General features: G+C 38.0%; 1 protein-coding gene across 1 annotated transcript in view; it reads right to left on the bottom strand.

Annotated features, from left to right (window-relative positions):
• Nucleotides 1-323: 323 nt before the first annotated feature.
• ASCC3 (activating signal cointegrator 1 complex subunit 3) overlaps nucleotides 324-22,585 on the bottom strand; it is a 228,484-nt gene continuing 206,222 nt past the window's right edge. Inside the window, exons 38-42 of the mRNA XM_080938316.1 lie at nucleotides 9,301-9,452; nucleotides 7,452-7,599; nucleotides 3,763-3,972; nucleotides 2,078-2,253; nucleotides 324-1,197 (exon numbers count right to left, since the gene is read on the bottom strand). Coding sequence (XP_080794442.1) covers nucleotides 1,053-1,197; nucleotides 2,078-2,253; nucleotides 3,763-3,972; nucleotides 7,452-7,599; nucleotides 9,301-9,452 — 831 coding nt within the window. The 3' untranslated portion in view covers nucleotides 324-1,052. The remainder of the gene's footprint in view (nucleotides 1,198-2,077; nucleotides 2,254-3,762; nucleotides 3,973-7,451; nucleotides 7,600-9,300; nucleotides 9,453-22,585) is intronic.

Consider the following 22,585-nt stretch of genomic DNA (forward strand, 5'->3'; position numbering starts at 1 on the left):
AGGCGGGGCTCAGAGCCCTAGCCCTCCCTACGGAAGGCTAGAGGGAGTCACTGTTAATTCTCATGCTCTTGTGGTTAGCCCTAAATCCATGTTCACCTAGACAGCCCGGGATGATGGCGGTGGCAGGCATGTAAGGCAGGACCGAGGACTAAACGTGAGCAGGATGAACTTCATGTAGGAAACCACCAAAGACTATATACTTAACAAAAAGGACACCTCTCATTTGTAAGATTGATCAATCTTTTCATCATTGTATTTTTTTTAAAAAACAACAACCATCAACACTAAACACTTTAAAGTTGTAGGCCAAATTCTCTTAAAAATTAGGATAAGTAATTAATTTTAAACACTGTCAAAATTCTTGGCCATTAAAAGTGGTAAGAAGCAGATGAAAGGATGGGAAGTCACAGGAGAAAAAGAGTAGCTTGTCTAGAAGGAGCAGTCTGTATACTTTATTTCCACCAGGTACAGTGTTCACATGTTCTAAGAGCAGTGTATGGTCTTTGAAAAGTCATCATTGATCTCTGCAATATAATTTCATATCATATATTACTATCATTATAAGAAATCTGTGAAGCCATTTCTACATGTGATCAAACCAAAGTATGAATTTTGCCAATAAGATCAACTTTGTATCGCGTCATAGAATTATATATTTTAAGTTGCTTAAACTTTTAACCCGTCACACCACAATGTAAGTTTCTTTAGAAAAAGGAGTAGCTGGTATTCATGTAAACAGTACACCATGAGATGAAAAGTTTGATAACCCATAACTATCACCTCTAACATACATAATGTAAGAGTACTATATGCCTACTTATCTTACATGTAAAGAAACCCACAAATCTGTTACAAAAAGCAGCAGTTCCTAAAAAGGCCTCTGTGGCTACCACTGCTGGAATCGTCACTGCAGCCGCTGTAAGTTTTTTTGTTGTTTTGAGGTTTGAAGTTGATTCTGCCAAGGCAGACACCAAGTAGTTCAACTTGTCCACATGAAAGAACAGCCAAGACGCCCAGCTTCCTTGTTCAAATGGCCTGTTTGGGTCATGATACTATACTGCCAAGTCAGTTAGGACATCAGAGACCTTGGTGTTGATCTGTGTAGAGATGTCTGCTTTTGTGACATTGAGATAAATGTCATACTGCTGGTCTAGGCCGAGGTAACAGTCACTCATGAGATACAGGGTAAAGATATATCTGAAAGATAAAGACGGAAGTACATGAAACGTGTGAGTGATTTATGAAATACATCACTGTATAAAATATGCACCAATAAGAATCTGGAGAAAAAATATAAATTTGCAGCCAAGCTTTAATTTTAATTTATTTAATTATTTTATTTATTTACATTCCAGTTGTCCCCCCTCCTATTCCCCCTCAACAGTTCTTCAACCCATTCTCCCTACACCTTGCTCTGAGAGGGTATCCCTTACCTCTGGGCATCCCCCTTCCCTGGGCTCTGAAGTATCTTAATGACAAGGCACATCTTCACTGAGGCCAGACCAGGCCTGTATGTGTGTCAGGGGTCTCAGACTAGCCCTTGTATGATCCTGGTTGGTGACTCAGTCTCGGGAATTTCCCAGGGGTCTGGGTTTGTTGAGACTGCTGGTCTTCCTGTGGTCGACCCCATAGGAAGACCAGCTCCTTCAATCCTTCCCCTAACTCCTCCATAGGGGTCCCAACTTCAGTCCAAAGGTTGGGTGTAAGTTTCTGCATCTGTCTTGGTCAGCTGCTGGTCGGGCCTCTCAAGGCTTTCCAGTGACTGGCCCAATCTGGAATCCCTCTCATGGGGGTGCACCAAGGGCTGACACTACTGTGGATGCTATAATGTGCTCACAGACAGTAGCCTAGCATGGCTGTCCTCTGACAGGCCTACCAGTCTTTTTTTTTTTTATTTTATAAAGCAAAGCTGGGATTAAGAAATTAGTTTGAACACATATTTAAGCATGAGCATTACCAGAGGTGCAGGGGAGAAGGTTGTTAGTACATACTCCAATGAGCACAAGGTTTTCAGGACAGACAGATCACCATCACTGCCGTGAAACGTATATAAGGCTGTATATAAGGCTCTGCTTACCTTCCAGGTGTTTCAGGAGTAAAGAAAGAGATGGAAGCCTCATGATGGGTCCGAATAAACCCTACTCGTTTCACAGCCATCAGCTCTCTCTTATCCACTTCTCCTAATATCAAAATCCACCCTTCATCTTTTAATTTTGGAAATCGAGGAGTAACTGCGTGACTGTCATGTTTTCCCTGCAAACCAGAAAAAGAGATAAAACATTGAGAACGGCTGTATTTTCTCCTCTGCTGGCTATGGTTACAATGCTGTTCACCTGAAGGTCATCCATCAACTCCACATCTATCTGGATATTTTATAGTTTCTTCCTTTCTCATTTGGATTCAAACTAACAAATGAACAAACAAACAAACACAACCCCCCCCCCCAAACCCACTAATGGCCTAAGCCTAAGTAGGCAAGTTCCAACAAAGAAACAATAAATATAAAAATTTATGGCAATGTGATTTCTGGGAAAAATAGTCAATTCTAAAATAAAAATTCCAAAGAAAAGAAAATTAAAAAATGAAGCATTCTAGGAATACTTGATGATATAAAATTCTTGATTTCATCCAATAATTCTGTCACTGAATACATTAAACATAATTCAAATACGCTGCTGAATGAATCACAGAAGCACAGGGTGTGGCACAGGCACTCAGGTGGGTGGAGGGATTACAAAGATCTGAGTTGGGATCCATGTATCTAAATTGGGCACGGTGGTAAATGCCTTTATTCTCAGAACCGGAGAAGTGGAGACAAGAGCATCCCCAGGGCTTGTGAGAAGGACAAACTGAAGGTATAGAAAACATATTTAATAAAAACAGCAGATTTTCCAAATCTAGGAAAAGAAACGTCTATTTAGATATATGAGGCATTTAAAATGCCAAGCATACAACAAGGAGTTTTCCTAAGTCATGTTATAGCTGACACATTAAATATATAGAGCGAAGAGAAAGAACCAAGTCACTTATAACGTTGAATGCACCAGGAGAACCAGTGACTTTAAACAGGTTGATAGGAAGGCAAAGTCTATTATTTCAGTCTTGATGGCACTTAAAAAACAATCTTCCTATACCACTTGATCTTCTAAGACTTAAATGATTTTGGTATCAGGCTACAGAAGAGAGCACAGTAATATACAATAAAATTACTGTATACTTTTTCTATGCATGAAACTGACAACGCTTTCTTAAATGCAAGGAAGCAGGCAGATGTGGCAACCGAGCCTCAGAAAGGCTTAGTGTCTTATTCCAGAGCAGAGTACTAAGTAGGGAAACTTCAACCTCATCTGCCTTGCGGTCTGTAGGTCCTGCACATCAAGATCCTCCAGGGCATGCTTCTTAAGTTTAATGTCCTTAAAAATCCTGTGGAGCACCAGGGCATCAGATCTCAGAGACGTTGTTTTGGTTATTGTGGAGTGGGGCCATGAAATCTATACTTTAAAAGCACTCCAGATGTATAAAAAAGTCTGTTTGTGAGGAGTGCTACAGGCAAGGTAAGGTAGAGGGTTATTCTAGACAGAAAAAAAAAGACACATCAGGAGAACTGACTAATTTCAAAAGACTGATGCTCACTGCTAATGCCAGTTGAGAAAGCAGGATTCATGAATGACACGAACACATTAGCAATAGAAAAGATATGTGTGGTGGTGCATGCAGATATTTGGTGTGAAATATTTGAGAATGGAAACCAAATACTACAACCTTGTGGAATTCAAAATGGACTCTCTGTAGGCTGACTTGAAGCACATACTGCTGATCAGCATGCAACTTGATCCATTTGTTTTCATCTCGTTTGTCTGCTGTCAGAGTTGAGATGGAGAGTTCATTATGTCCTTCAACCAAGTCATCCCCTGAGCCTTTAACACTTATGCCAACATTTATCACTGGCAAGCGAGATAAGAAATTCCATGCCTGAATGAAAAAGAAAAATTATTATTACAGGAACTATTAGAGGAAAATGCAGTGAACAGCTAAGAAATGGTGTGCTTCTAGAAAGTCAGTCTTGGAACTTTGCAACTGCATCTGTTGATGTGGCTGTTGAAGTAACAGAGAGCCTCTATACTCCGCTTTACACGAGTAGGATACTGCCAATGATGTGACCCATTTACCCAGATTTTATTAGCCCCTTTTGATACTCGTATATGGGGGAAGGGCATGCTTTCAACATCAGTTTTTTTTTTTCATAATCAACTGAATAAAAGATTTATTATAATCTACACTTATATCTTTATTGCAAATCTCACATGCTATTGGGTAACTATTGGTCATACTAAAAAGTAAGTATGATTAAAAATGTTTACTGGTGTCTCAGCGGTTAAGAGATCTGGCTGCTCTTACAGAGATCCTGAGTTCAGTTCCCAGCAACCACATGGTGGTTCACAACCATCTGTAAAGGGATCTGATGCCCTCTTCTGATGTGTCTGAAGACAACCATAGTGTACTCTCATACAATAAAATAAATAAATAAATAAATCTTAAAAAAAATGTTTACTGGGAACTTCTTTGTTTTAGAGGTGTGCCTGTTTGGATATTATATGTGATTTTTAATGTGGCAAGCATAACCTGGGCTAATACAGAAAACTTGAAATTGATGTCACGATATTTCATTAAGCAACTTAGCGAAACATAATGACAATACACTTTTTCTGAGGGGGGTTCATATTCTAAAATTATTTTGCAAATCTCTACAGGGAAATGTTGTAATAGCTATAATTCATAGGAAGCTCTATAATTCTAGGGGTCCTTCTAGAAAAAAAAACTATATTAACATTCTGACAGTACTTAAATTCTTTAAATTAAGTTATTAAACCAACACACTTTGCCACATTATTCTTTTTTAAAGACACTTGTGAATAATCATTCAATTAGTGCTCAACAATGTAGAATGAATGAATGAATGAAAGAACATCTAGACCCTGGGAAACCGTGTCATAAGAAACTCAAGGTGCTAAGGTGTAGGGCCGTGGTCTGTGACTGGCACCCTGGCTCCCAGCAGAGATGAGGCTTGAGACTCTGGTGACCCTAAGGGATGGTAGGAGTCTCGCTTCACTCCCAAAACCAGCTGGCACCTTCCTACCCCCAGAGCGGTGTGCCCTGCGGCGTCCCTACAGCCCAACACCCACCTGGCGTCATAGGGTAAGCATGGTCAAACTTCCTGTGGACCTGGGATACCCTTCCCCCCATTTAACCTAACACTGAGGTAACTGTCATCTTTTATAACATTTACAAATACTCCCTAATGTAGTTTAAGAATTACAAGAGCACTTTCACTTTGGTTTCTTTTGATTCTTTAATGTATATTACAATTTTTCTTATAGACTTGAATTGCTTATTCACTCTGGCTTCAGTGCTGCTGAATATATGTAATTGAAATAAAGCTGTGATGAGTCAAATCACCCTCAGGAATTAAAACAACACCACCCAAACCAAAACCAACCAACCAACCAACCAACCAACCAACCAACCAAACAAACAAACAAACAAACAAAAAAACCAAACCAAACCAAACCAAACAAAAACAAAACACCAACAAAAAAGTTCAAAGAGAATTTTCAGTGTAACTTATATCCTACAACATTTTCTTATGAATTTGAAATTATACCTGGAACTAGATTGTGAAATAGCTATGAAATGTAGTTTAAGTACACATGATGGCCAACCCCCTGCCAGAACCAGCCGTGATAAAGCAGAGAAATGTAAACATGCTCAAGGAGACATGTTATTCAACACACCGGAACTTTATTTTTATTATTTTTACTTGCACAGTTAAATTAGTTACTGAAACAATGTTTTCTGTTTTTAGCAACTCTTTGAATTTTACTCTAAAATGCTCTTAAAAGTCTTACCTGGATTTTATTTTGAAAGTATTTATTATTGTTTTCAGTCTATAATGTGTACACATTTATTCACTGGGTATATGTATATATGTATAAACTGCCATCTATCTATCTATCTATCTATCTATCTATCTATCTATCTATCTATCTATCTATCTATCATCTACCTATATCTCATGAACTATTTTTAAAGAAACTGCTCAGACATTTCAATACCAGCCAAACATATTTATCTGAGGATTAATCTTCATCTATTGAATCAGGCAAGATCACTGCCATGCATACAATTATTTAATTAGCAGTCAAATCCTCTGCCAGTCAGCAGCCGTTCCAGGCATACTGATGGGGCAGGAGATGCAAATCTCACAGTCGTACTGCTTTTTCTCATTACTACTGCAATTAGCACTTAAATTGATGCTTTAAACATACTAATTTCTGGAATAATTCAGGATTTGTATGTTACCTGGGATCGCCTCACTGCAGAGCCGACACCAGATTGCTCTGCAAATTGAAGCACTTTTGAGCCAAATAACCATCATCATATCAGACAGAGCCAATTTGCATTTGGTTTTAGAGATAACAGAATGGCAATTTATGCAAATAAATTAAGTAAGTTTACTTCTGAGTTCTCCCTCAACTAATTAAAACAATGTCCTAATTTTTTGCCACATCTAAAACTTGGCTTAAAATCAGTGTGTGATATGTGAGGAATCTGCTGTTGCTAACAGTAGTCTCTTTTGAATTCAAAGAGGTTTTTATTCATAATTTTGATGGTAATTTAGTTAGAAAGATAGGCACTTATTATGACTATTTAAATAATGATTTGTGTCAACTTGGGGTTCAACAGAAACTGAACAGTCACTCAGACAATTATGCCTGTTTCAGTTTTACCAAGTCTTGCTTTAAAGTCTCACTTTGGAAATAAGAGACACAGTAGAGAAGTTCCTCTCAATGTGTGACGTTTCATATCAATACATCAAGTATGAAGAACTTCTGAATACTTACTTTAAAACGTCAAGATAAAATGCCAATTACTTAAAAGTTTAGACAGTCAAATATTTCTGACATTATTCATTCATGTTTTTGGTTTCCAAAAGATTAGGTAGATGACTTACCCTGCCTTTTACAACATCAATTTAACTTTCTATATAGGTCATATAGTTCAGAGATTGTTTTAAAAAGTACCTTATAACCTAGGAATAAGATATTGACTAAAGTAAGACTTTTTAGACATAAACAATTAATTCAAGGGGTTTTGTATATATTGAGGCACCAACCCCCTAAAATGAAATTCAAAGTATTTGGTCTCTGTAATTAAACCTTTATGTTTCCATAAGAGAAAAAAACTGTGTGCACAGTAATGTACAGTGAGATACGACAGTCTCAAATTTAAACTAAGGTAATATTTACTGGCCTTGTGAGGCATGACCGCTTACACAATGCCAGTGTGCTTGCTGTGCGTCCAGAACCAAGGCTGCAGTGAAGCTGCGAGAGGAAATAGGGGCAAGCACGGCCTGGAACACCTCAGATGCATTAATGCTCCATCTTAATTACCTGCTTTGTTTTTGCAGGCTGTAACTCGTTCTCTACCATGGAGCTGAACACATGGTCTTTCCCTTCACAGGCATGCATCAGCTCAGGAAGGCACTCAATGGATGTTCGGCTCCTCGAATGTGGGCCTTTTACAGGTGATTTCCATTTCCTGTAAAGTAATATACACAAACAAAATTTCTTCCATAGTCAAATAACAGAGGTTTAAACAGTTTCTTTAAAGTAAATGTACATCTGTAGGCCACCATGCTAACTTTTAAATACCACAGTATATTCTGTAAGCTATCTTATATGGCTACCACTATGAAATATATATGAAATGTGAAAACTAATTCATATATGAGCGCAGTAAACATTTAGCTTTTACAGTGGATGTCTACATGAACATAGGCCACCTAGATCTTATTGATATGAAAAAGATAAAAATCCAAATCATACACACACTCTTAAGGATTTCTAGATAACTGGACTGAATTTGCTAGGCACCACGTAGTTCACCTAATGAACCACTAGGTCTCTTAACATGCTTACTCTACTGCTGAAATCCCGCTTTTGTAACATGTAGTGATGTGGGGGAAGAACCCTGAGGCAGCCAAGACACATACTCCTGTCTTCTGCCTCTTACCACTTGCTACTAGTATGGCTTGCTCTAAGCATGTGTGTATCTGTTTTCAGGGATATCAATCACACACGATACATTGAAACACTGTGGAGTCATGGGCCCCAATATATCTGAATGAAAAGAGTCTTAAGGGAGGTTTTTTTTTTTTTGGACAGGATCTCCTGTTAGGCTAACCTTGAACTTGATATGTGGCTAGGGAATGGCTTTGAACTCCTGACCTTTTTGCCTCCAATTTATGGTTGCTGTATACTAACAGGACTGATTTATGTAGTGTTGGGTATTAAACTTAGGGCTATTTGCTTGCTAGGCAAACATTTTTATCAACCGAGTTATACTTGTAACCCATGCCTGAGGATTTTTTGATATTTGTATTTATAGGCATCTGATTGCAACCTCTTTCCCTGTTGATTGGTTTAAAAATTCACATGATGGCAACTATCAGGTTGACTGTTTTGTTGATTGCATGATGACCAAACTAAAATTTGGCTTAAAACTGTCTCTCAATTGGTGTGAAATCTTGGTGTAAAGGAAATATTTTACTCAAACACTGCCAACTTCCATGTATTACGTATTATTTTTCCCTTCAGGATAAAGCATTTATATTATCACATGACACTTAAGGGTAAGAAGTTTGATGCTAACAGAAACTCTTTTTTTTTTTAAATGCACACTTGAGCTCCTAGTATATAAAACATTTCAAAAATATACAATTTTCATTTGAAGACAGATTCCTGATTTCTTAATTCTCTTATATAATAGCAGAAAATGAGAATTTGCATTTGAATCATAACTTATGTTATCAATGTCTTCTTAAATGGAGGCTGATAGTGTAAGGAAATAAATTCAACTGATACAGACATAACAACCAAAGCTGCAAAGAGAAAAAGATGTAAAGAGAAAGAGGCTAAACTTGCTGCTCATCTTGGAGCTGGGAATCCAATTCCAAAGGAGGCTATGATATCAGAGCTACACTCTTCTCCCCTGAAAAATGATTATTTTCAACCTGCAAGAATTACTGTTTTAGGCACCACATGAAACTGTAGTTGTACATTCTTAGAGAAGAACACTGCCTTTGTGGTCGGTGTTGAACAGTGGTAGGGTCATGCATGGCACGTACGAACCACTGGGGTGGATTTTAGCAGCTCTGGTCCCCCATTCGAACAAAAACCAAACCAAACCCCCAAACCGGACTGTTTTGAAATTAAAATAATTACATTGAAAAATAACTACCTGAAAAGGTGAAGATGGTGCTGTTCTATGTTTGGTATCGTGAGAAGAGAAGAGTCCGTGAGCCATCGGCCTTGGATCACCATCTGAATCAGGTGTGTGATATTCAGGGCCGTCACGAGCCATCCCTGGCTTGCAGCCACATCCAGCATTGCCTAGATAAGGAAGATAGTGCAGTAGCTTATCAGGACACTTGCTCTCTCCTCCAGGAATCATGTTATCTTCACCACCACCACACCACCACCACCACCACACCACACCACCACCACCACCACCACCAACAACAACAACAACAAGAAGAAGAAAAATCAAGCATTCTATCTTAAACTTCCTATGTGTGAGAGTTGAGAATTGGGAACAAGCTGAATTTCTCACACGAGGGTCAAATATAAGTATCAAAGAAGTAAAAAACATTTCTTTCTCTAATAATATGAAAAACATGTACTTTCCTAGTAAATACTTGCATAACTCACTGAATCAAGAACATTTGAAATGTAAACTAGTCTTTCAAATGTAAAATCAGTAACTTGGAAATAGATTTTTTTATTAGAAATACATTTTCCTAGAAGAGCAGGGTAAAGATATAGGCTGACTGTTAGTGACAATATACCATACTACATGGGTAACTGCCCGTGGTTTATGTGCAGTGATGAAAACTATCCATATTAGTCTATACATCTAATCTAATGTTTTATGGACAAACAAAAGGCTGCATTTGCTTAAGGCAAAACTAAACAGTGAAATCTTATTTAAACAGAGGAGAAGTTTACACAGGCAAAGTGATTTCAATTAAATTAGATCCTGCAGAATGCTGACTGAGAGACATGTAAGTTAATATATTGGCAATTACATTATTCAGTTTTAGCATTTTACTAACTTGTTTTAGGATGTAACTAGCAAACTATGTCCATGACACTTTAATAATAAATAACTCACTGATACTATAAAATGTACAGAATCTACTGTTTCTAGAAATCATTTTTAAGGTATGTTAGTATGTGCGGTGCTACCATTCTGTGATCTCAGTGTGCACACGCTCTTTTTTTTTTTTTTTGGGGGAAATGGACCAGGGTCTCTGTATATGATGCTCTGTATATGATCACACTGGTCATTAGGGCCTGTGGGGCTAACTATACTGCAAAAGCCTGAATATAGATAGAATATATTTACATGTGTGTATATAAATGTATGCATACATGTGAAGGTTCAGGTACACATGAATTTGTTTGGAACTCTGAGAAACTGTGCGTGCACAGTTCCCCTTTTTCTACAAAGCTGAGTATCTTTAAGATGTATGGGACAAACAGGTTATGATGAACGCTATGCAGAAAATACTGTAGTCTGCAAATCACAACACTTAGGACCAGCTAAGTGAACAGAAAAAGATAGGAGTAATTACTAACGAGATACGATGATGCTTTTAAAACCTGTAAAATGAGGACTAACAAAAAGAAATGTACTTCTGATAGTTTCTATTATAACTTGACTAGGAATAAACTCTAAATCAAAAGCTCACAACTACAGTTGGATGGATTAACCATATTTTCTTAACTTTGAAGTTTTCATTATGAAGCTGAAAGATTTTATAAAATTTATGAGTGTACTCCACAAAGTTTTCATTGTATGATTCAGATGTGAAAAACAGGTAAAAAAAAAAAAAAAAAAAAAAAAAAAAAAAAAAAAAAAAAAAAAACAAAAACCCCCAACATAATAACAACAAAAACACACAAAATAAGTGCTTATGCAAATTGAAAGTCCATCTTGAACTGAAACTCATCTTTAAATTACAGAAAAGAAAGGGATGGAGGGTTTACAAGTAAGTGCACATGTGACCACGGCTCCACAGCTGTCCCAACCACTGCCTAGTGCTGCTTACTCTGCCTCACCCCTCAGCCTGTCTCCACCGTCTCAAAGCCTCCGTTTATTCTCGTTCTAATCCAAGCTTCTTTAATACTCAATTTTCTTCCTAAATTTCTACAGTCTATTCCTCTACTTAAATATTTATTGTCAATGGTATCTTTGCAGAGCACCCCCACTCAACTTGCTGTCAGTGGAGTAATTCAAAATGACTGGGTTTTGCCACACTTCAGGTGTTAAATTTTTATAAAATTGAATATTCCTATTTCCCCCTACACACATGTAAATTCTTGTTTCGAGGCCTCCCCGATTCTTCCAGACAGGCATAGGCCCATTGACTCCTCTGCCTTTACTCTCAGGGTACCTGATCTACTGGGATTCTTTGTCTGCACATTGTCCTGTAAACTAGAGATTCCTCGTAATGAGAATTTGGAATCATTCTTTGTAACTCTAGCTTTAGTTCAGTGTATTCAGTACATATTTGCTTTATTAAAGTAAAAAGATCCAACTATAATGACTAAATTACTGAGAATCTACTAAAGGCAGTATGAAAGAAAACACAAACTCTGATGGCAGATATAGACTGGCATTTTTTTGGGTTTCTCTGTGGAACCCTGGCTGCCCTGGAACTTGCTCTGTTGACCAGGCCTCCTGAGTGCTGGGGTTAAAGACACGTGCGGCCGCAGCCGGGCTTGGATCCCAATCTTACCCCGTTTATCTCATCGAAGAGAAGGCCACTTTATGTTACTGAACCCAGAAGAGGTTTTGTGGAAGAGAAAATACACAACATGAGAACACTAGGACCCAGCAGCTGTCTGCTGCATACAGGACAGTGATGAACGGAGACTCACTGAAACATCACAAAACGGTCCTTTCCCCAGCCTCCTTAGCAGGAATTTCCACAGTGTGGGAGGAGTAGAGGACTGGGCATCAGGAGAGGTTTGCAATGACAAGCAAATGAAGGGACAAGCAGATTAGCAAAGGACTAATCCTGCTGTGTAGGACCAAGTAAAAGAAGTCAGTCTGGTTTTCATGTGGGAAACCCATGTTACTACTGTTCACAGGTCATTAACTGACAGGGCTAAGGATGAGAGACTGAGGATCCCGGCAGCATATGACTGAACTGGGTAAGGACTCTGTGTCATACTATCTTATAGTTTCTTTCTCAGCTTACATAAGAGTTTATCACAGAGATCTAATGAGGAGACACAGCTCTGATGATTCTGATTTTAGGGAGAAACTTGGATGGGCTACTGAAGTGGAGACAAGACCCACAGGAATACAGGCTAGAGGGGACCTCAGGATCTAGGACAGAAGGTGGGCAACCAGTAAGTTACATTGAGCAGCACTGTTAAGAAAGGAATCAATTCAAGTTTAGGGGTAGAGGCAAGACCAGCAAGGTAGGAAGGAGGACACTGGAGGACATTTGAGTGTCCTCTAAGACACTGGGAGTAACTTGTGATTAGAACAGACAAAGTGATTCTTTTATGTGACATTAAATTTAAGTGCATTTTATAGATAAAGAGTTTGTTGTTCAGAAAGAGAAAGAAACATATCTAAGACTACAACATTTTAGAAAATATGTCTGGTTAGGATTCAAGTTGTGGGGAGCTTGGCACCAAAGGTATTACTGTAATTAGTGTAGTACAAGGGCTATGGAATTCAGAGTAAAGTGAAAGATGTGTAGATTTGAGTGGTGGTGTAATTCAGTACAACAGATTTTATAAAGAATGTGTATATTAGATCAAATGGAACTTCAAAGATGTTTCTCAATGAAAGCAAATTAAATCTTTTTTTCCGTATTTGTCACAGAATGGTTCCAGGATCCAGGAAAGATGCCAAAATTTCTGGGTATTCAAGTTTCCTATTTAAAATGGTAGTGTTTATATATAACGAATGCATATGCTCTTGTATGCCTTAAATCACCCGGAGATTATCCATGACACCTAATGCATTGTATTGCTTAAGTAACGACAAGAGAAAAAGGCTATGCCCAGCACTGACAGATCTCTTCCAATTTTTCACTCTATGGCAGGCAGAATATGCAGACATGGAATGAAGAGTAAGAAGGCTGAAGGAGGCAGACTTCAGTGCAATTCCCTGACACTTGGCACTGGTTACAGCTGCCGTGTTAGGATAGGCACAGCCCGATGGTTTAGATCTGCTCTAACTGCAAGGTTCTGGGTAAATTAGCTAATTATCAAGGTTCATTTCCACATCTGAACAACTGAGTTTGATCTGTCCCTTTTTAAGAGCTCTACCTTCTGTATAGGCAATCAAGTATGAGTACAGATATATCATCCATTTGTTTTTATAACATTCACTTTCTAACTTTTCTGGTAGATTCTAGTATTTCTAAGGTCATGTTCAGTAAACACCAAATAAGCTAAAGAGACCATCCTACTGTTGGGGGGTGGGGGTTACTACTGATGAAGTGTGTGTAGGGGTTTCAGAAAAGACGGATTTCTCTTGGTCAAAGAAGATCCCACAAAGCAAATCAGAGGAAAGGAGATCTCTGCAGCTCGAATGTAATGCTTCTTGCTAGTAGAAAAAAAGGGAACATATTCAACAATACTCAGACATTATTTCCTGCAATAATGAGCAATTCTGACCTGAAGGCAGCGAATTCATGTGTTAATAGTTACCCGTAATGGCACAAGATGTTAGCACACTCTCACACTCCTGTTGAAGTGGCCAGTTTGAGTACAATCAAAGACTGAACTAAGAGAACAGGAAAGGGAAAAAAAAATTCTGATTACAAAACCAGACATGCTCAGTCAAGTTGACTGATAAAGACACAGTGAGAGAAGGGACACAAATGAGATCACTCAGCTTCTGGGTGAGGCAGTCTGACATCGCTCATGACAGGAGCATGGGTTACAGGTGTTTATGATGTTTAAAAAACCAACTGCTGAAGCCACTATGATGGAGCTGAAGATGGTAACCTGACACTATGAGCACTATTTGAGGAAGGTGGGGAAAAGATTTCATTTAGGAAACAGCTAAAAAAAAGGAATCTAGTGCATTTCTAGCTGAAGCTGGCTCCCTAGAAGGACGTTGTTGGAGAAACAAGAGGAGGGGAGGCTAGCTTTTGTCACTGCAGGACAGGAAGAACTGTTCAATGTAAGATTCAGAGAAGAGAAAAATGACTTAGGCAGAATTCTCCTGTGTCTGCTTATGTCTGAGCAAGACCAGAAAGAAGAAGATGAAGCAAAGAGGCCAGAAAAGACAGAGTGGACACACCAAAGCATTTCACCATCAAGAACTTCTGAAGTGATTCATGGCATGCAAAGGTAAAAGAAAACAGAATGAACACTCTCTCGAGGAAAATTTGTTTAGTTGGAGGCATGCATTAGGATGTGGACATTTACTATAAATCTACTGCAGAATTCCCTAATCTTCTCAGGTTTTATCAGAACAGTTAAGCCCAACCGGTTTTATAGTGGCAGGAAAAACCAATTTATCCAAATCTAATGTGTTTCTTTTCAACCTCTATGACTTCAAACAGTGAACATTTAAGGTAATCAAGTAGTAGGAATATCTTGCAATTATTGTGAAAATACCAAATTGTGAATTATATAAAGCCATGTTGTGTGCAAACATTCTGATGAAAATATTTGTACAGCACTGTACAAAATATAAAATATACATTCACAAATAAGTTAATTAAATCCTTACTAATAGCAACTGTGAGACCAACAGGGAAAAAGAAGCTTACAGAAGGTCAGCGAATATGTAATAACACACGAGAGAGTGATAACGGTGAGGATTAATCCCATCTTTCCAATTCCAGACCTGTGCTCTCTGCAGGAAGCTTCACTACCTCTGCTGACTTACACATACGCTGTCTTATTTCAAAAAGGATTTCAGTTGGCTCACATCTCTTCTTTCCCACACACAGAAAATAACATTAAGTTTAAACAAATTGATGTAATTAAATATTACTTTCTTTACAAATAATTTTGATAATATGAGTTTTGAAGACAAAACCTTTGAATCGGTTTTAATCCATATACCTGTATCCCAGTTCCAGCTATTCAGACATTATATTTTTTGAAACAAATCCCATTCTGGAGGAAAATGATCCAAGATAAAAACAGTAGGCACTAATACAACCACTGATATTTCTACGTTAAACAGAACAGTAACAGAAAAGTGGAAGGTCTATTATGTGCAGAGTCCAGCATGTGATGCTCCAGCCCTGTGCTCCTGCTGCAGCATCCTCTAGACCACATCTTGTCCCTGACTCTTCCTCTCTGTGAGAAAACCTTTCTCCTTGTACCATTTCTCTCACAGTCGAGATCACAAGCATATTAAAATCACCAGGGCCACAGCTGATGGCAGGCTATATTGCCACTTCTGCCCAAATTAAATAACATAAAGATAATTTTCTCTTATTGGATTTTTAAAAGATTTACTTCATCCAGAATGAAATAAAATTACATTAATGTAGAGAAACGAAGCTAATCGTGGAGTATCATGGGAATGCAAATCACTACAGAAAGCTCATAAGACCAAAGAAAGTTGGAGAAACTTTCATAGTTAATACAGGCCAAGAGATAAAGGAAAGTCAGACTAATTCATGCAGTATCCTTAATGACAATATAAACAGGAAAGAAAAATAGTATGTAAATGTTAAAGAACTATGGGTAATTATGGATTTTGGTTAATAATATAAGTATCAGCTTATTAATTGTAACAAATAGACTGAACTAACATGTGAAATGTTAGCACAAGAGAAATAGTACTAGCAGGATAGCCAGGGACTCTTTGCAACCCTTCCTGGAAACGTACCACTCCAGGATAAACCAGGCCTGATTTCACTTAGCCTCCAAGACCACACTAGATTTGTGTACATTCAGAGCACTAAGGTTTTAGAAAACCTTGAAAATATGAACTATTCTCAAATAAAAGGCTCATGATAGAAAAAAAAAAAAAAAAAAAAAAAAAAAAAAAAAAAAAAAACCCAGTAAGAAACGTAAGTGCAAACTCAGTGTAGGAGCTTGTTAAAGCTTCAGCTGTTAAGACAGAGCAAACCCATTGCTTAGCTCAAGAGCTCCTGGAAGTTTTGCAAAGATGGGAAGACCCCTGAGAATAGCTTTCTGGAGAGACAGGCACGCTCATTTAAAAGATCAGGTCATGTGAAGTGAGGATACAATATTTTATCAATAATTAAAACGGTGAAGGTACATTTATAAGATCTCTTTTCAATAGCAACAGTTGTTCATAGTAACTTTCCCCTGAACTTTGACCCCCAGAAGGTTAGCATTCAGGAAGCTCAGCTGCTGTCTAACAAACTTAATTAATCAAAAAGTCATTTCCGAGCTGTAACTATGAGTAAAAGCGCTTCAAGTGTGCTAGCAAGCCTACAAGTTAATCAAAATGCTAATGCAGTACAAATTAAAGTTGTGATTAACATTTCACAGTAGCTGCTTAAGTGAATTGATCACACAAATGGGTTAAGCATTACTCATTTCCTAAAGCCCCGATCGGGAAAAGGGTTGTTATGTGGGTGTGAGGAGAGGAACTGGGGAGAGAGTGATCCTTCACAACAGCATGACACTGTCAACAGACCATCCCTGAACCGCCGTACAAAAGCTTGCAGGTACAGTTCGCTACTCAGGGGGAAACAGCCTTTCGAATTATATTTTAGTTCCCGAAGGGAGATTGCCTGTAACTTCACAGGAGTAAATGAAGGTGGTTTAGACACCTTTACTTGCACATCTGTATTAAATATACAATAGTACTAGTTTGGGAGGTGTTCTGCTCGCTGGCTCTGCTACATCCCTAGTAAGGATGAAGCTGTGTTCTAAGTGGTTTTAGTCACTGTACTGAAGACCATCTGGACTGGGTATGCTTTGCAGTGTGGATCTTTTCATTTGGAAGAATAAATGCTTAAGTTCATGGAGATTGATCTGCTTTAAATCCTTATCCAGCAGCAAGTCTTCAGCTAGCTTCTACAGCAAGAAGGGGCTCTTGGGCTGTCCAGCCAAAAAGCAGTCTGAATTAGACACAATCCTGGTCTCCTATAAATTTTATAAGGTCACATTAAAATGTTTTTAGCAAAGAGACTACATGTGTTGATTGTCAACTCACAATTTGGCAGCAGAAAATCGTTTAAGTTGTGGGAAAGTGCGTGCATGCACACACACACACACACACACACACACACACACACACACAGAGAGAGAGTCTATCCTACCATCTCCTATGAAAGAACTACAAAAATAAGTAGAAATATTTATTTTCTTTGTTTGTAAAGAATGCATATCTCCTCCAGTGTCACACTCGGTCTTAGTCATCTTCCCAGTTAGCAATGCTACTTTAAAAAGTTCCCAGTATACCTTAGAGAGAAAACCTGATAATATCACCTGACACAGACCTTCAAAGCAGACATATTGTTTACATGTAATCCACTTATCTTTTATCAAATGATCTGGCAAGATCTTCTGAAACTTACTGTGTTACCTACTTAAAGAAAATCTCATTTTGTCTAATTAGAAGCATTTAACATTTGAAAGGATTTAACTGAGAATACATCAAATTCACCTAACATTTGCAATATCAAAACAGTCTTATAAGTATTGTATTAAGGATTACACCAAGTACTTCTTTTTTAAGCTTGGTAATACCTGGACTACTTTCATTGTTAATTGTACTTGGCTCTAAAAAGACTAACCAACCCCCACTCATGCAGATGACAGTGACGACACTTCTCAATGCATTCCCACCCACCGAGCCCATTCTAGTGAGCAGTAGATAAAGCTCTATGGTTTAATTCTTTAGGAGTCAAATATTTTTACAATTAGCCTCCACAAACTGGAAATCATTTGCTAAGGAAATACAGATCCAGTACATTAACAGTTATACTATTTTTTTTTTCATTTAAAACATAATTTTTGTTTATATTTCCCTTTTTTGTACTTGCCTTTTTTAAAAAAAATTGAATGTAACTTGGCTATTTTATCCCCTTATCAAATTCTAAGATATAGAGATATATTTGCAGAAACACATAAGAACAGAGTGAGGCTGGCGATGCAGCTCGAGGTTCTAGGTTGGATCCACTGCAGCCTCTAACAGTGGCGTAGTGGAGGCACAGAAGCCTGTAACTTAATCCTTGTCACCCCCGAAGTGGAAACTAAGAAATCGGGAATTCAGGCTCATACCTGACTAAGCCAGCTAGAGACCCATCTCTATGAGCTACATTAGAACTTGTTTTAGATTAAGTAAACAAAAGGCAAAAAAACTAGATTGATGATGAAATGTTGTGTTTCCAGAATTAATGTGAGCTGTAGAAAATATACATTTGATCATGCGATATGTGGCATGCATTTATCTTACCAGAAATTGTTATTAAGGAGGCCAAAGTATTATTTTGATCTTTAGGCTAATAAACTGTTTCAATGGACTTTAAAATTGTCTTTTGGCAAATTCAAGACACTTACCCAGAGAAAAGTATGCCATCCAAATACAAAAAAATTTTTTTTGATCTAAAGACAAATCTCCCACAAGATCCAGCAATACTACTCTTGGGCATATACTACATTCTACCACAGAGATATTTGCTCATCCATGTCCACTGCTGCTCTATTTGTAATAACCTGAAACTGGAAACACCGTAGTTATCCATAAACTGACAAATGGATAATCAAATCTAGTAATCTTAATAGTGGAATATTATTTAGCAATTAAAAGTGGAATTATGAAATATGCAGGAAAATGGATGAAAGCTGAAACAACAATCATCCTAAGTAACGCAGACCTACAAAGAAACATTACATATATTTCCTTACATGTGGATGTTAGCTTTAAGCTTTAGATATTTGTGTTTCATTCATTAATTTTGAATGAATGTAGTTAGTAAGGTGTCAAAGAGGAGATCTTCCAGAGAACAGAAAACAGACTCTAATGTTATAAAGGATAAAGAAAAAGTCAGAATAGGAGGATTAACTGGAGAGGGTAATGGGAGGGCAGGGTAGATGAAATATGGGGAAGGTCACCTTAACTAAAGGTGTTTTGAAAAGCCACATGTAAACTACTATTGTTGAAGCTTTTTATATAATATATGATATATATGGAATTTAAGCGGATTAGTCATATAATGGAACAGCAATGCCCCAACTAGATGCCATATATTACCAAATAAAACTTCCAGTACTAGGAACTGGCTACATCTTTTTGAATCACTGTCCAAAGTGGTCCCACAAAGCTCTAACGAAACATTACAGGCTACTGACAATACTATTGGTTACCTCCCAAAACCCGATGGTAAGACCTTAATGAAGACACAACTCACTGAGTTATCAAACATAGAAAAATTGAGCTGGTGCCTACTGACTAACATTCATAGTGCTGGAAATTGATTCACATGCTATTGGAAGGTAAACATCATCACTGATCTCACCTAGCTACAAACCCTACAAGCCACAACAGTGATCCTCGGGTAAGGGATACCCACTGAAACCAGAGTGGCACAACCTGTAATCACATATTGCTAGACCCACTGAGCAGAGCATGCTGAATTCTCCTCAGAAAAGCTTCTCGCATCTGATGGCAATGAACGTAGAGATCTACTGAACAACATACACCTAGTAAACGACTTTGCAGTACTCAGTCCTAAATGGGATGTTTGTATCACACCCCTCCCCTCTCAAGGTTCAGTTATCTATGCAGAAGGGGTGTTCGGAAGACTGTAAAAGCCAACCAGAAGTGGTAGATGACTCCAAGGAAGCAGCATTCTCCAAAACAACCTGTTTGCTTCTCATATGAATTCACAGACACTGTGACAGCTTACATAAGAACTGCGTAAGTACAAACTAGAGAAAATCCTAGCATGGAGAAGGGGAAGTACGACAACGCCCCCATCTCTAACCAAGAAGCTGCTGACAATTGGTATTTGCTAGGAGGGTCAGAATCAGTTTTCTTCAATTGTGTGTGACACTGAGTACATCAACTACAATCCAGAGTAGGAATCATGTCCGAGAATAGTTTTCAATATCACTCGCTACATTTTATAATTAAGATGATCAAGAACAGGATTTCAAAGGTGAGAAGGCCAGGGCCAACTAATCACATAATTATATAATTTAGAAATTAGTATCATTTAAAGCTATTTTAAAAAATGGAATACACACACACACATATGGTAATTTTTACTTTCATTGTAACTGATAAAAATAGAAATGTCAATAATAGTCAAATATTAAAAAAGCCCACAACTAACTCCCCCAGCCCAGTAAAAACACATTTGCACAAATAGAGAATGATTTTGATATATAATTTGTAAATGAATATGATGAAAAGCAAGGCTGATTTGTACTTTCTGGCTTCAAGACAGAAGAATGTCTATCATTGCAATTCTCTCCTTTCCTAAATCACTGCCCAAGACACTGTTAACACAGGCTACAGTTTTCATAATCTAGAGGATGGCTCCAACAGGACATATGCTTCTGTGAAACAAAGGGGTAATGACAAGGCATCTTAGAATACTAAGACTGAGAAGACTAAGTTATACCCATTGCTTTGAGCCTTCAAGTTGTTTGACTTTATATTTATTAGGAAGGCTGTTCCTTTGCTATTTTGACAGAGATGCCAATGCTTAAGCCATTTGCTCAAGGCAACAGGTGAGCAGAAGAGATTGACAATTGGTTTAAGTCCTGGCACTAAGTCCAAACCACAGTCTGCATGGTCATGTTCAGGTGCTATGTGAGCAGAAATATAATGTTTAAAAAACTAGAGGGAAAAGGCTCGAACCAATGCTTTCTAAAAGTCAGAGTAGCCACGAGGTAAACAAGAGAAAAATATTAGAATTGCTGACCAACCTGACCAGCAAATGTTCCTTCCCTTTCCTGGTTTACTTTTATCACACTATTGCAAAGCAATTGCAGGAATGAGAAGACTCAGGTAAGAAGCTGGTGAGGAGTTTCTTGGTGGGCTCTAGGAGTCTAAGTCAAACATTTAAGACCACGAAAACTAATCATTTGCAATAAAGGCAAACCACATACTCTGAAGGTGACTTATACTACGGAATTTGAAATGCACAGATATGGTCCAGGTACTATAAAATATGCTTGTGAAAATAACAATATTAACTATTCAACAAAAAGGTCATAAAATAACATGATAAAAATTAATTTAAAAAAGCTAGGCAGGTATGCATCTCTCTGTGTGTAAGTAGACAAATGGAGATGTACACAGCTCTCCGTAGGCTGGAAGTACATCAGGTGCTTTAAGAGACAGAGAACCCAAGCTAATACATTTTTATTAATGACCAACAGGTATTCCATAGATGATAAACATTTAAAAAAAAGAGTAAGACTACAAAAAATTCTTGGTGTAGGACTGAAAGTAGTTGTATGTAATGATAAACAGACATGTTTCCACAGGCCCAGAAGGACAAATATTCATAGATGTTTGTGTGAACATCCTTACAGTTCTCTTGTTTATAGGGAAGGCCGAGGGAGTGCAGCAAGCATCCAGATTTCAGACTAAAGCACAAGTTACAACAGCAGGAAAATTTGAAAGAATCAGATAGCATCCTGAGTGGTTTTTCCCAGACAAACTGGGACATTCTGAAAAACAAATAATGACAGCAAGCATCTTACTCAAAGGAATATGACAAGTACTTTGGGAGCATACTTGCTTAAACACATAAGAAATGAAAGTAGAAGAGAATGTTCTTCCTTACTGTACAATTCCAGAATGGGGAAACAAGAAAACAAGAAGAGTATTTATTGTAATAGGTATATATCTCCAATAGATGTTGAAAATAATACATGTACATCCAAAGGATACTATACCATAAGAACACTTGCCCAATCATGTTCACTGTTGCTCTACTCATAAGAGTAAGAAACTGGAAACAAGCTAGATGTTCCTCAACTGAAGATGGATATAGAAAATGTGTGCATTTAAAAAATGAAATATTACTCAGCTATTAAAAACAATGACATTGTGAAAATTTTAGGCAAATGGATGAAACTAAAAAGATCATTCTGAGTGAGAGAACCCAGACCCAGAAAGACCAATTTCTAAGTGGGTATTAGCTATAAAGCAAATGTTATAATCCACAGACCTAAAGAAACATGGAGGGCTCAAAGGGGGGGGGGGGGGTGGGCACGGAATCTCATTGAGAACGGGAAACAACAGAAATTGTGGGTGGATGTGGGGAGAGACTGGATGACATGGGTATGGGATGAGGTGGAGGATGAAGGGACAGCGTACTGGAAGAGACAACTGGAATCAGGGTTGTGGGTGACATCTCTGGGACGAACTAGAAACCTAGGGTAATGGAAATGCCTCAGCAATCTATGATGTGATCCTAGCTAAAATTCCTAGCAAAGAGGGACATGGAGCCTGAGTCAGCCATCTCCTGTAACCAGCCAAGACTTCACGGAATTGGAACATCAACCCAGTCACAAAACCTTAGACC

This window comes from Micromys minutus (assembly GCF_963924665.1).
Source record: "Micromys minutus genome assembly, chromosome: 25".
Lineage (NCBI taxonomy): Eukaryota > Metazoa > Chordata > Mammalia > Rodentia > Muridae > Micromys > Micromys minutus.